This window comes from Rhodnius prolixus, unplaced genomic scaffold, assembly GCF_049639745.1.
Source record: "Rhodnius prolixus isolate KJV_2025 unplaced genomic scaffold, Rpr scaffold_10, whole genome shotgun sequence".
Taxonomy (NCBI): Eukaryota; Metazoa; Arthropoda; class Insecta; order Hemiptera; family Reduviidae; genus Rhodnius; species Rhodnius prolixus.
Genome location: NW_027411615.1, coordinates 26,098,409 through 26,113,588, shown reverse-complemented (window position 1 = coordinate 26,113,588; position 15,180 = coordinate 26,098,409). Strand labels below are relative to the sequence as shown.

At 30.9% G+C, this 15,180-nt stretch overlaps 1 protein-coding gene across 2 annotated transcripts in view; it reads right to left on the bottom strand.

The window, feature by feature from the left end:
• LOC141456647 (lipase 3-like) overlaps positions 1-15,180 on the bottom strand; it is a 29,033-nt gene that overhangs the window by 1,136 nt on the left and 12,717 nt on the right. For both annotated transcript variants that reach the window (XM_074132778.1, XM_074132777.1), the window contains exons 2-7: positions 5,143-5,347; positions 4,454-4,568; positions 2,628-2,865; positions 2,378-2,536; positions 1,402-1,486; positions 5-147 (exon numbers count right to left, since the gene is read on the bottom strand). In XM_074132778.1, the coding sequence (XP_073988879.1) occupies positions 5-147; positions 1,402-1,486; positions 2,378-2,536; positions 2,628-2,865; positions 4,454-4,568; positions 5,143-5,347 (945 nt within the window). The remainder of the gene's footprint in view (positions 1-4; positions 148-1,401; positions 1,487-2,377; positions 2,537-2,627; positions 2,866-4,453; positions 4,569-5,142; positions 5,348-15,180) is intronic.

The window sequence follows — 15,180 nt, the reverse complement described above, 5'->3', positions numbered from 1 at the left end:
TTACCTTTAGATCTGCAAGCCAGTCATTAGAAGAATAGAAAAAAGCACTCGGTGCAACTATTTGTGATAAATTATATTGTGGACACATTTTTGTTTTATAATGCTTCATGTTACCTGCAGGCCCGTGGTCATAATATCGGAAATCACCTAAAATAATTTCTAACATTAATACAAATAGAAATTTGTCATAATTCGGACTCTTAGTTTGTTGAATGTAGGTCCTGAAAACTCATCTTTCTTCGATTTATCAAACATCATATCAGTCACTGTAAGGAGTACACTTCCGACAAAACGTGTGGCCAAAAAATTGACTTTTAAAAACCAAGATCCAATTAACTAGAATTCAATTCTTAAATCAAGAAAATGACAAGCTCAACAAGTAAGCAACACATTGGTGTAATGCGCTAGCACAGGGGTCGGCAACCTATTTTAAGTAAAGAGCCATTTCTCCTTAAATAATTTTAATAAATCTCACCAAGAGCCGCAAGGATGATAGAGTGTAAACAACTCTGTAGATCATTTGTGTTCACAAATTATTATTTTATGATATTCAATAACATTTAAATGTTTTATATATTTATTTTCACATATTGCAAAGTAAATAAACAAATAAATAATAACTAAACCTGTGCTTGAATGAAAATGGTGGCCGTCTTTTATAATTACGTACTGTATTTTAATATAATTCTATTCAATTTCAAACCTATCACATTTAAAATTCCTTTTGAAAAAATATCTTTACTTTAATAAATGGAATTTTCATTTGTTTCTATAAAATTGAAATATACAATTTATTTTGGACAGGCAGAAGAGCCACAAAATTTAGATAAAAGAGCCGCATGCGGCTCGCGAGCCGCGGGTTGCCGACCCCTGCGCTAGCATTATTAATATTACTTACAGTACTCACTATGAAGATTTGTATTTATACTGGAGAATGAGAGATTTCAATAGTAATTAGAATCTTATCCCTTAAATTAATTCTTATCAAGAGTTCTGCTTAAAGGGACTATAAACTGTAAACATATCGTTATTAGTTTGACGATATGTTTTCAATCTACAACTTTGATTACCGCATTTTATGGATTAGCCCGATCTAGTGGCCCAGAGAAACTTTCCAATGCCAAAAATAATACCAGATTTAAAAAACATATTTCTCTTCTTTAATTAATAAAAATATTAATATTAATTTTATCATACAGTTTAATTATGTTTGACCTAATTTCTTGAAAAATAACAAGGGCTGGGTTGAGCTTGACTAAATCCTCTTAATTTTGAGATATCTCATTTACATTTATTTATTGATTCGATTAATTGGCTCACGGATCGGATTCAATTAATTGAGAAAAAAAAATACAACAAACAAATCTATTGGGAAATGAGCAATACATAAATGTGATTTACCTGTCACCATGCTCTGCCCATAATGCACCAAACTGGAAATAGATGTACCGGCAGGTATATGCCCGAATATTGTAGGTAACATAGCCTATGCAAAATATAAATTATTAGTCATTCCTAGCCTTATTTACAATTCACTAAATGTATGTTGATAACGAATTTAAACTTTTTAATTAGACTACTCAGCTATTAAAACTCTTCTTACGGATATTGAAATATACTGAAATTGAAGATAAAAAAAACCTCTATTATAAATTTCGTCAAATTTGGAATTTTTGTAGCATAGCAAATCTCAGGAATTTTGTAAGTGATGGAGGCACTCTTCGGCAGAAATAACACTGCAGAGAGGAGCCTTAGATTTCAACACTCTATCCCAGTGTAATTCTTCTGAGAAAATATTTCCAAAAATAGTGCTAGAATTTAAGGAAACTAATCAGGGATTTTGTCGCGTTAGGGTAAATTAAAAAAAGAAAAAAAAAAGAAAAGCGTAATTCAACAATCTTAAAGTTTTAACTTCAAAAATACTCATCTTGGACATGCGGTTGGCCAAGCTTCCAATTGCAGAAAATTACACCGACAGAATTATCGAACATTCAAGTAGTTTAGAAACAGTAGGTGTTAGCAGTATTAAGAGTTTATTAGAGGTCCAAAAAGAGGGTAAGATGCCGCTTTCATAGTCTTCTCTTCTACTGCGTTAGATTTCAGGATATAAGAGCATATTTTACTTAAGACTTTCTTGTTGTTCAGTAGAGAACCTTCAGGACTCTGCTAGGGCTTTCAACTTTAGTTATTTTAATTGTAAGGATTACTATACATCTCATGTCGGATCTGAATTTATTTGTCAAGATCTGTATTTTTGTTGTTGTAGTTTTCCCCACAGATTCCACTTCCCGCACATGTCGAAGTAAATCCATCCTCAATTTTCTTTTAAAATGATATTTAAAAGTATTGTTTGTTTTAATAAGATATTCTTCCATACCGTGTCCAACTGTTGTGAATCGTAGCCAGATATTAGAAATAAAGCGTTTGAACATATAATAGAGGATGTAGCCTGTATTTCACAAATCATACGACTCAGTCGAGATACAAGACCATTATGTGGGACGAATTCTTGAAATCCCATTGTCCTCAATATTAGCTGCATTTAAAAATATGAAACAAATAAGCTTCTTTTATTCAGAATTTATTCCAAAAATATTTGTTAAAAAAATTAAATGTACAATACTCACCGCTAAGGGGCCATACAAAATTCTAAAAACCGTACTCTTCATATGGGACATGTAAGCTACTGGAGATAATGAAACAAAAAGTCGTACTTTCTGATTGTATTCCGGCCTGGCTGACAGCAGCGCAAACATCATTGTGGTGCCCATTGAGTGACCTATATAATAAAGTTTTTTCTGTGAAGTCACCTTAAGAATATAGTCTATTTCAGCGGCTACGTCATAAACTCCCATTTCATGCCAACTGTAACAAGTTTAGAGGACTAGTTAGTTTCATTAAATAAATTAACAAAGAGGTTCTAAAGTTATAATGAGTTTTAAATTATCCTCACCATAATTAGATAGAAAAGTAAACAATAAAAATACCTTATTACTTAAATAATCCCCTTTTTTAATCTATAAAAATAATTTTAGAAGATCCTGAGAGAGTTGTCAACGTTAAGTATCCTCCTAATTAAAGTGCAGTGCTTGCGGGTGATAAGAAGGGGAATAAACCGCCCTTTGTTTGGACAGATCCAAACCTTTCATAGGTCTGGTACCTATCTGCAGCATGCTGAAAATCTTGACAAAATCAGGCTTCAAGTCCTATAATCACAACAAATAAAACTGCGGCCGAAGGATGATGTTACAGTTAAATCCAGATTTTCTTAATCAGAGCCTAGTTGCTCCAAGAGAGTGACTCAAGTTTGTCAACCTTACTGTAGGGATGGATTACAAATCTCTCTATTAGTCGACTGTGATCATCGCATATCTAGTTTTACTTGAACTAAAAATAGACACCGTTTAACATCCCCTACCATTGGAAAAAAAGAAATAGAAATGAAGAGAAAAATTCCTCCAACTGAACGATGAAATCATCTCGCCCACAGCAAAAAAGGATAAGGAGGTCGCCTTTATAAAGTTTGTAGGAAGCCATTAGAACATGCAATTTAAGTGAAGGATTCTCCATTGACATTCACATGGCCCACAATTTAAAGGACACCTTCATAAATTCTACCCACCATACTTGGACATTCAAAAATATGAATCAACATCAACAACATCTAGTGGCTTCCGGCTTTTTTTTCATGCTCAGTAATATAAATATAAGTAAATAATGTAATTGCAAAGTACCAACTTATAAGAGTTGGCCAGTATGCCTTAGTCATTCGTAAAGATTTTAAGACGATATTCACAAATAGAGCATAATTAAAGGGCCGCCTCTGTAAAGAGTCTTGAACGTAGTTCGTAGGTGAATTTCGAAGGTATGAGCTCTGTCAAGCCGAACAAAGCCTTTTTTTTTGCGTAGATATAGATTAGCTATTAAGCAAAATAAGTACGAGCTTTGAGTATAAATGGAGGAGGTGCCACAGAAAGCCAAATTTAAAGCATATAGCTGGAATAGGATCCACAAGAACGGCCTCACATTAGAAGAAAAAATTACATACTGATGTACAGATAAATGGCAATAATTCATGCGGCTACCTTTGCTAAGGATCTGATATGGAAGAAAAATATAGCCTATATTTATAATTTATAAATTAAAACTGATGTCAAGGGATCAATTGTATATAAGGATTGATTGAAGGTAAATCAATACGGAAGTTTCCAGCTAGAAATTACTCAATTTTACTCTTTTTTTCCTTTTCAAAAATATAGTCAAATCCGAATTTGACTGAAAATTTAAATTATCCGCGATTACAAAAAATAAAGTTTATATCTATAACGGTTTAGAAGATTTCAAATCTCGGTATATTGACATTTCTACAGAATTGTCTTCTTCTAGCCGATATAGTGTTTTTTGTAATCAAAACATCTTATCAACAACTTGCCATTCAGAACAAATTACAAACCTGAACTCCCAATATTTAGGATTTCTAATAGATAGTTCTTTATGTCCTTTGGAATATTTAGTCCCTCTGGCATTGCCCATCCAAACATCATAACCTTTGTCCGCAAGTACAAACGCTGAAAGATAAATGTGATTTATTTTCTATAATTTTAAAAAGAAATTGAAATTTCCATTTTTTCAATTCTGTATAGTGCTTTGGAAATAAGACATTAGTACTTATCATTGTCATAAATAGGTAATTTTATTTAACTTACTTTATAGCCATAAACATCATGTGTAACATGAAGGGAAGCTAGGTTAAGCTAAACGGCTATGAATCATTAGTAAAGGTTTTAATTGCTCAATATAGTCACTAGAACGTTATGAAAAATGTCCCCGATTCAAGAAAAAGGTAGGATTAAAAATGAATCACCAAAAGTATTTTCTGGTCTCTCTGTTTTCGAATTTATGCCACTAGATCGTAGTGTTTGAGACCACACAAACTATTCTCATTGGGCGAACAAAAGAAGACCAACGGAAGACAAAAGCATTTTTTTAGGAGGTAAAATAGGATGCCATTTAAAGATCGAAAAAGGACAAACATTTTATATAGAATTTTTAATTTTTGGCTGTGATAGAGCCGTCAATTCGCTCGATTACGTCACTCTTAATTTAGAAAGAATAAAATTATTTTATAAATGACACATTTACCTAAGGCCTTCTGTGGTCCTGTCAGAACAAATACAGCCGAACTGCAAAGGATGCAATGCTGTAGTAACACTGCAGGCCTACTCCTATCACTGGATATTGTGTTATTTCTACCACTAGGAATCCTGTGCAATGTAAGGTAGTATCCATCTTCAGTGATTACTTTGTGTTTCTCAGCAGGATATCCATATTTACTAATTATTTCCAACTGAAACAAGAAAGATATTGACATATTTATTTTAGACTCATTCTCTTGAACTGCTGCTCGTTCAAGTTCATTTAAAATATTTACATATATATAAAATTTATAGCATCTTGAAAATCTGTTGGAATGAAATTTAAATGTGGAAGTGCTGCAGCGTTTAGAAAGAACACTAGACAATTCGTACATGAAAAAAGACACACGATTATAGTTAGTTATAATATAAGTAATAGCTGGGGCTGGAAAAAGAAGAAGCAGAGGAAATACCCAGATGGACAAAAAAGCGAAATGGTTTGGTTTAGGAATTAAGAAGTAATGATAAAAAGAAATCCGCTAAGATAATCGACAACTTCATTCAATAACAGACAACGAAAAAGGATAAGAATGCGTAAGATATGTAAAAGATGAATATATATATATATGTATTTCAAGTAACATTGGGAATGTTTTTAAAATAGAGTATTTAAAGCAGAAAGAGAGAGAAACGATTATAGACTAAACTACATCAAATGCTTTAAGAAGTTAATTATCGTATATGCGGAAAAATTTTACGAGTTCGATTATATTTTAAAATCTACAAATTCAAACATTTTAATAATGTTAAATTAAATGAGTCTAATTTCCATCCTATACCAGGCTATTTTAGTGCCCTGTTTCTTTTCACAGAGCACAATATGATCAGAAATTGTCACCAATAGTTGGGACAATCTATTTTCTAGCCCCACGGTAATCTGTGTTCTAGAGAAGGAGCAACGTTTTCTAATATATACTTTGAGATTACTTTGCATTCGCACGATTTGCGAAATAAAAACTTTGGCATTGATGAGGAAACAGCATTGCGCAAACATAACGTGAAAATTCAGGATCTGGAAGAAAGGAGAGCATTCATATGTCTTTTGGATGCAGTAACTGGGTAATCTAATGTTGGCTTGCTAGATATTGCTCCCACCAACAGGGCCTCTTACTGCAACAATTCTTTTATTACTTTGCAAGTTAGTTGAGTGAATCTTGTTAACCAAGGTTTTGTTTGTTAGGGCTCAGTACTTTAATGGAGATTTTTAGGAACCCTGTTTCTCGAGTCCGATAATTCCATTGGGAATTGAATTAAACACATCTTACGACTGTTCCAGAAAGATGATGAAAAATATTGAAAATAACTGAAATTACAAGGAACTTTTAATAAATCTAGGTCAATAGATTCTCTTATTATTATTATTTTGAGTGGTAAAACGAGAAATAAATACAAATTGTCCTTGTATTGACTTGTCATTTATTTTTACTATCCTGTGCCTCTATAAATTAGGTTGTAACCATTTTTATGTGTTTTTGAAATTTAACAAAAGGAAAGTAGTTTATGATCAATAAATTCTTCTCTGCAAAGCATTTACTTTTTAAAAGTTTTATTTGTCTAGGATGAAGATTTCCAACTAACCTCACCCTAAAAGTAATTAAGCACAAAATATATGTTTGAAAAAAGGCATTGAGTTTTAGGAATTCCCCGGAAATCTGTTAGCATTTAAAATACTAAAAACTTAAGTTCGAGCCAAAATATAAAACTAGGGACCATTTGACATAAGACAAAAAATAATCTATAATAAACTTCTGTTGCAATACAATCATAATAGGCAAGAATTTTGTCTCATTAAAACTTATTGTTTTGTAAATGAAAGAAGACCTCATTAGGTCAAGAGAATGACATCATTTTCCAGTTAGTTTGTGTTAGTAAATAACTAACTAGTCCGAGCGAAATAATATCAATAAGACCTTAATTTAAAATAAAGTCTATTAACTACTGATAATTAAAATTTAATTTAAACATTTAAGTACTAAGTTTTACAAACATTAGATACGTATGCAATATGTCGACATCTGCTTAAAATTGCCAATAAAACTTTACACCTCGATAAGACACCAAGGTGTAGAATAATGACAATTCATAAAATGTATGTGTATAAATAAAAAAAATGTATAAAAAGTAGATAAATATCTAAACATAAAGTTAGTTAAACATAACGTGAAAAAATAGAATTTAAATATTCTCTTGAAAAAATAAAAGCTACATCAGAAACAAAGATATTATTTATCTTTCAAATTGATTAGAAACATAAGTTTATAATTTTTTATTTCTACAAAGCAAGTGTGAATATAAAAAGAGATAAATAGCTGAATAAATTACTTTTTTGCGCTTTAGGTAAATTAAAACAATGAAGTGCTAGACATTCAAGTACAAATATATCCAAGTAAAAACCCAAAATTAATATGTATTAAAGATATTATAATTATCTATTTAACCCAATCAGTATAATTAATTGAATTAACAAAAGTAATAGATATAAAATAACTGTACGTACTTGAAGAAGGGATTAGCTGAGTTGTTCGCTCGTTATACACAGGATTTTCACACGGAAATCCCTGATTCAAAATTCTTGTCTGCTATATTCCCTGGAATAAGGAATTTCTCTATCTCGGATAGTTTTTTTGGATACCATTGATAAGTAGTCAGCGTAATGTTAAAAAACGGGAAAATCGTAAAAGATTTAAGATGGGTTGGATAAGAAGAGTGAAGTTGAGATGGTTAGAGGTCATCTTAAGTGACAAGGAAGAAAGAGAGACTGTAGAAAAGATGACTATCCGACGTTGAAGAAGGCGGTGGACGTCTGGACTGGTAGTTGTCTGAGAAAGAGTGGTTGAAGAGGCCAAGGTTCTTTGAGGTACGCAGTGTAATGAAAGGAGAAAGTGAAGATGGAATAAATAACCAATTTAATTAACTAGCCGTTAAGGCAATTAATAACTTCTTCAATGTTACCCTTAATTGAGAAACTAACTTGAAGGTATGAGCTAATATTTCTTGACGCGTTAATTTCTGTTAATATAAATAAAGGTTTTGTTTTCCCAAGGAAATGTAACTAATTTCTTCCCGACTTTTTTTCTCAAACTGCAGGAATTGATCAGATTAGATTGTTTTTTGTTTTACAACAAACTCTCTAAATTACTACCTTTAATAATAGTTACCTACCTACATAATAATTTTAGTATTATTTGAAAGCTCATACTTAAGTTACTGCATTAATTGACTGAAAGCTGTTGGATGTAAAATATTGGCGACCATAATTGAGTTTTATATTTTTTTTTAGCAGAGAATGCAAGTTCGGAAGTTATTCTGGTTGGACTGCCTCAGAAAATTTCATTCACACATTTCTTAATAGGGTATAAAATGAATGGGTCGAATTTTGAAGAATTTATGCGATGAACATTTGACAATACTTTACAATTAGTCAAACATTTAGTATACATAAATCAGTTATTAGTATGCAATTTTTACTACAACGGGCTGTAATTAAATGTGTTATAAAGTAAAAAGAATGACGGCAGTTTTTGTTTTTTTTTATTGAAAGTCATTGTAATTCTATTAAGATTGCCTTCTTCAGCAGTTCTTTTATGAAGTGATAATGTGATTTGCGTAGAGCCTCAGAACATTAAAGCTTTGCCGAATAGATCGATTTTTTTTAATCAAATATTTAATTAAGAGGTGTTAAATGAGGTAAATGGCCCAAGGAGTTTTCTCAGTGCCCTGAGGCAATCCCATTTTTTTCTCGTTACACCGACCATCATATCATCACTGGACAAATAATAGTCCAATATACAAAAAACAGCCCTTCAGGGTACGTAACTAACGAAAAAAAAATCATTAATGATGTAGTAAGATCTTCATTAATAAAGAACTTCATTTCTACATTTTATATCTAACTCAGTATGAAAAATTCATAAATTAACTGACTACAAGCACCTAATTTTTTATTAAAAAAAAAATAAATAAATAAAATAAAAGCACGCAATCTTCTATAACACGACAAGTTCAATACAGGCATTTAATGAAAGAATACATAATAGCTTTTAGGAATTACCTAAAAGAACAGCGAATTGATCAGCGAAACTAGAAATTAACTTTTATTTCTAAAATGAAGAAATTAAAACAATATATTTCTTCATTCTAATTATTTATTTATTAGAACTGAATATTTATATAAAATTGAAGTTTACCTTAACCGCTAAAAAGTAGCGAGATGTATGCCTAAAAACACTGATTTACTAAAACCAAAGAGAAAATAATAAATAATCCTGACGTTACTTGGAGCCATTTTCTAAAAAAGATACGAAAAACCAAATCGTTATTTCAGAAAAATCTACCTTTCGGTAGATTTGTATTCGTACTTTCGTATCTGATCTCCAAGTAATTTTTAGTAAAGCGAAGTAAATGACAATAAAGTTATCTAGTGATCTGAGGAAGTCACCCACTACTCCCATGTCAAAATACCATACTGCTTCAGTATTTTCTTCTTAAGCGTCCAGAAAATAAGTACAAACCGATAGTAGTGTCCTTACCAATAGCGAGGAAAATTAATAAACAGCATATTAAATTGGAAATTTTAAGCTCTATTTCAGCCATCAATCTGGCATCCAATCTAAGTGATACTGCCATTAAATGTTAAGTTCTTAAAAAAAAAAAATTGCTGTTTTGTCATAGTTTTCGTATTGATTAAAGTATTACATTTTCTCACAACGTTTAGCACACACACAAAAACAAAGGGATATTAGTATGTTCACTTAATAACTTAGAAAGATTTCTTAATAAGATACTCATTGTAATTAGTAGTTAAGAGAATTGTTTACACAATTAAATAGCTAGTTTCCTTTATTGGTAAAGAATGGTAATAACTTTCGGTAAAAAGTCTATAACCTTTTGATTTTTAACATGAAAGTAAATAAATGCTCAGTGACTTTAAACTCGAATAGACATCATTAAATATCTTCAAACTACTTGTACAGCGGAGTGGAATGAACTTTTTATTTAATACGCTAAACTTTACTTAATATTATACAATAGACCACATTACAGCACAATGAAGATAAACCGTTCTTGCAGTTGACGTCACGTGGACACTTGTTCACCTTGCCCCAATTGCTGAATTGTTGCCTCCTCGGGAGACATACACTTTTCCATTCAGCTAACAATTAAGTACCCATTTATATTGTTTTCGTGATCTGTTGCCTCAAGACTAGAATATTAATTATCTATAACAATGTATGCAATTTAAGAAAAAAAGCATTCCTTTATAAGTTCTCTTAGTTGTCATTTTATTTGCCTTGAAATGCCTCTTAAGCAAAAAAATAAATAAATAAAAACTGAAATCGCAATTATCACTTGCATCTTGCAATATCTAGTTGACCTTATAAGTTTAGGTGATGATGGCAAGTATTTAAACAGTAGATTCAAAATTTGAATAGTTTCAAAATTATTCCCTCCTCCTTTTTATTAAATGACCCTCTGGAAAAAAGATTTAGACAGGATAAGTGTTCGAAACAGAAATTAAGGAAATTCCAGCAAAACTAAAAAAGATTTTGAATTGTGCCCTGATTTCAAAATCTCTTCAACGAAAACCTGCCGACCTAATGTGTACAATATACGCTTGGCATTAAAGTTCAATGTTAGAAACAGAAATTAAGGAAATACCAGCGAAACTAATGATGATTTTGTACTTTCCTTTTTTTCTAAACTTCTACTTGCGAGACTGGCCGGCCTATTGTGTTTACATTGACGTAGTGCCTGTTTCTAACATTGTATTATTTTATTATAATTCAAGCTTGTCTGAATTCTCAATTGCTGGAAGACGTTGGACCGGGCTTATTTAAGAAAGAATTATTCATCTTGATTGGGATGCAAGGTGTATAGTTTGCCTATCTTAGTTTCTTTAAATATGCCAGTTTGTCCGTCAAATCGCTCTCCTCGTCGATCAAATGATTTTCTACTCGTATTCATGTGTAATACGTAGGCACTTCCGAATACAGCAGTTTTCGAAAACGCGTCATTTTGTCCTTCTAAGTGATCATTTGCCCATTTTTTCCAATTTATTTCAGAGAGCTGAAAAAACTTATTCTTTGAATAGCTTACACCTCTTCTCTCTCTTATAAAATAATAAACCAAACTTTAGAAGACTTAATATGACTCTAAGATATTCATTTCAACATAAATAAACTTAATTCGCCATATTTGCTGATTTCCTTTCAAGTTATATTAAATAAGTAATGATTTAGCAATATACCCGGTAGAAGAGGAATGAAACCAAAAAGTATCCTGACTAGCGTCAAACTAGTTAGTTTTTCTTGTTACTTCAAACAGATTTTGGATAAGACTAATCGCCTTGGCATTGACGACTTAGAGACATTGTGAGAACAGCATTGTAAACAATGTCCAAATTAGTTGTAGATTTTTACCGCGATAGTGAAAATTGATAAGGGAAAAACCTGCTCAATTTTTCTTTGATACATTGTATATTTAAATATAGATACCATTGTGGTTCCTTTTAAGTAAAATATGATAATACAGAAATAATTTCTAACAAATGTGTTTTTTGTAATCTTACACTACATTTTCACATTATTTCCTCTGCTTTTCGAAAATTTAGAATTTCAAACTTTGGCAGGTAACATTAAGTTCTGAGTAGTGGAGGGTTAAAGAATGAAGCAGAGATAGTGCTAACATTGTCCAATTCTTAATGTTTAATTTGTTTCATTTTACCTAGATTAAGTAGCTTGCCGCAATACTGTAAGTGCGAGGATTTTCGCGAAGTAAAGTCGAAATTTATTAAAGCATGACTTATTTATTAGATAATTTATTTTATTATATTATATTAATATATAACTAGGCTAATGATTACTTTTATAGTCTTAGTAGTGTTCAATTCATATCTTGGCCGGTTGTTGCATTTGCTAAATAACTACCAAAAACTGCGAGTGAAGAATGTAAAGTTGGATAAAGTAATGTGCTAATATCCTTCTTGACATAAGAAGATGTGTGTGACAATACAAACATTACGAAGGAGTCCTTGCTACTCTGGAATTGACCGTGCATTTAAAACATAAACATGTAATTTGACAAACGTAACCACCATCATTTTTACCCAATTGAAAAGTTTATGTTATATCAGTCTTACTTACTGTTATTTTAAAAACTGATAATACCTCTGTCTATTCATAAAAACATCCAATAGTTTCATATTGTTTGAACACAAGTTGAGTGATAATCTAAAAATGCTGTTAGAATTATTATCAGTTCTTTGTTAAATGATTTCCTATTTGCTTTTATTTTTAAGTAAAATATCCTTCGATCATCGAAGAAATTAATTTGCAATTATTTTTGATGATAGTTTTGGTTATAATCAATGTTTAAGTGGACAATTTTTCATCCTAAGTGTTTGAAGAAATTATAGATAAGATTTTCATAGCCAAGCCTAGAAAAACTTGTATTTTATTAAACCTTCAATGCGCATATCCTAGACTAGTTCATTGTTATTATTATGATGATTATTCTAATGACACTTTTTTTCTTTCACGAATGTCTGATTTCAGAAATATTTGCCAACGTCTCTTTTCTATTGATCTAAAGTTACTAAAGATAACCCAGATATTTTAAATTCCTACTTAATCATGTTTTGCAATTTTCAGTAAGCAGGTTTCACTTTTTCCTAACTAATTAGTAATTAAACTAAGTACATAAAATGAGAAAGTAATTTCCAACAACTAATTTCTGCGGAATGAACGAAGAGTGGAGAACTAGCAAATATTTAAAGCGTCTTGAGATTTCCCATTTATTTTCAGAAACTTAGCGTTTGACAAGACTTTATATTACTTTTAATTCCACAAAACGTTGGTAAATTTTGAAAAATTAAAAAACACATTCAAACAACTAAGATACTTGCAGCTGGATTTTAATTTCCTATTTAATCATGTTTCGCAATGCTAGTCAAACAAGTTTCATTCGTTATAAAGTAGAATGAGCAAACTTCTAAAAAATGTTATCTTACATATAACTATAAAATGACTTCCGGTAATAAAATTCCTCCACGATTAAAAACAAATCTATCATTTAAATCATTACATTTAATCAAATGTTAAGTAAATTCTGTTGTAATTTATGTTGTATACATTTTATGTTACAGCATTAATTTTGCATTAGTGATGCTTAAAACAATCGAGAATTAAGGAAAGAGATAAATTTATATTATTTGGTCGTTTAATAAGTTTTTTAAAATTTGAATTACTATTGTTACTTATTTAACAAATCCTAAAGATCCATTCAGATGAAGCACTTCTACTGAACTGTCCGAAGTTCGACGAAAATTTGAAAGAATAGTGCAAGAAACAACCTTGAAATTTTGAAGTTATGGTTACGGTCGTTAATCAATGAAAGCATTTTTAAAAAAGCATTCTAATTTGAAAGAAAGAAATTCCAGAAATAATTAATAATCCATGATATTGCCCTAATTTAGGCAATAACTCCTGACGTTTTTGATAGTAGCCATCATATTAGTTTTGGAATTTAATTTGAACTTCTGCTTCTTCTAATCAAAATAAAAGAGAAAAGCTAAAGATTAAGTAGTTTTTAACTGCATGATATGGGCAGTTTGACATCATTCAAACTCAGGGATAAATAGAAGTGGAAATAAAACGATGGATAATAGTATTAATAACAGACTAAGAAATGTTAGTTGTGGTTTATAACAAAAGTTAAAATTAATTTGTGGCACTGCAAGCAATTTAGAGCGATTTAGAGCAATTCTTTAGACCAAGGACAGTACTTCTTTTAAGCTAAGAAGTCTTGTAAATCTTTTTCTAAGGAAAATGAGTTTTTGGCGGAATCTCTTAGGATACTCAACTAGTCAACCTGTAACGTTTCTCTTCAGCACAAAGTAAGTTAGGCCAGCTATAAGTAAAAGTACATAAATATTTGTAGAGGAGCTACGTTCGATTAGCTGGATTTACTTTACTTTGCTGATTAGTGGATCTCAAATGTAATTTTAATGATGACATTTTAGACAAGTTTCTTTCTGTCTAATCTTTTTATTATATTTTGTTCCTATTTTTAAGATATCTCTGGGGTAGACTTTAGATTTGTAGTCTTATTCATTGTGGTTTATAGGAAAAGGAGAATTTAGTAGAATTATAATCTATATTTCTTCAAATTTATAAAAAAATTAATGTTCTCAAATGTTATTTTCTTGAAGAGTTATAAAAATGTCTGATTTGATCATTTATAGGGACATAATCTTCATTTTTCATCTCGGAATTTTAAAAAGATATATTATATAATCACTTTAAAATATTTTCTACAAATACTTTTAAGTGTAAGTTAAAATAATTTATCTTTGCTAATTGCATTTTATTTACTACTTCTTGATTGAAACGTAAGTGATGCCATTTGAGAAAGCTCTAATTTGTCAAGGTCTGGACTCTCCTCGTCTGTTTGCAGTTTCCAATGAAACTAAAATTCCATAGGATAACAATATTTTAAAGCAATTTGAAATATCTCGCGTAATTTTCAATTTTGTCACTTCCACTCGCATGTTTTTAAATTAAAAGAGATCGAAGAACAGTAAGAAAAGTTAAGAGTGATAAAACGATATAAAGAGTGGAATTTACAATAACTTCAGGGCAATGAAGCACATGATTTTTATCGGAAGCCACTGGGATCACTACAACACGCAGCGTGCCAAGCAAAAGGATCTATAACAAAATTGACAGAATATTTATTACTCTCTCCAGCGTTGGGTCGGTTTTCGGATTATTGTCCATCATTTCCAAGTGCCAATAGAAAAAGCGCCACCACCTGAAGCAACTACACATGCTGCAACACTCTGAATTTGCAAAGGCTTCCTTGGTCCACTAAATAATTGAAATGATTTGACCATAGAGCATTTTTCTCACAGCCCTTCATTAAAATTCTAAATTTCAACATATGCGAGTATGACGAACCCATTCATTCAATCAGAATCCGTACTATC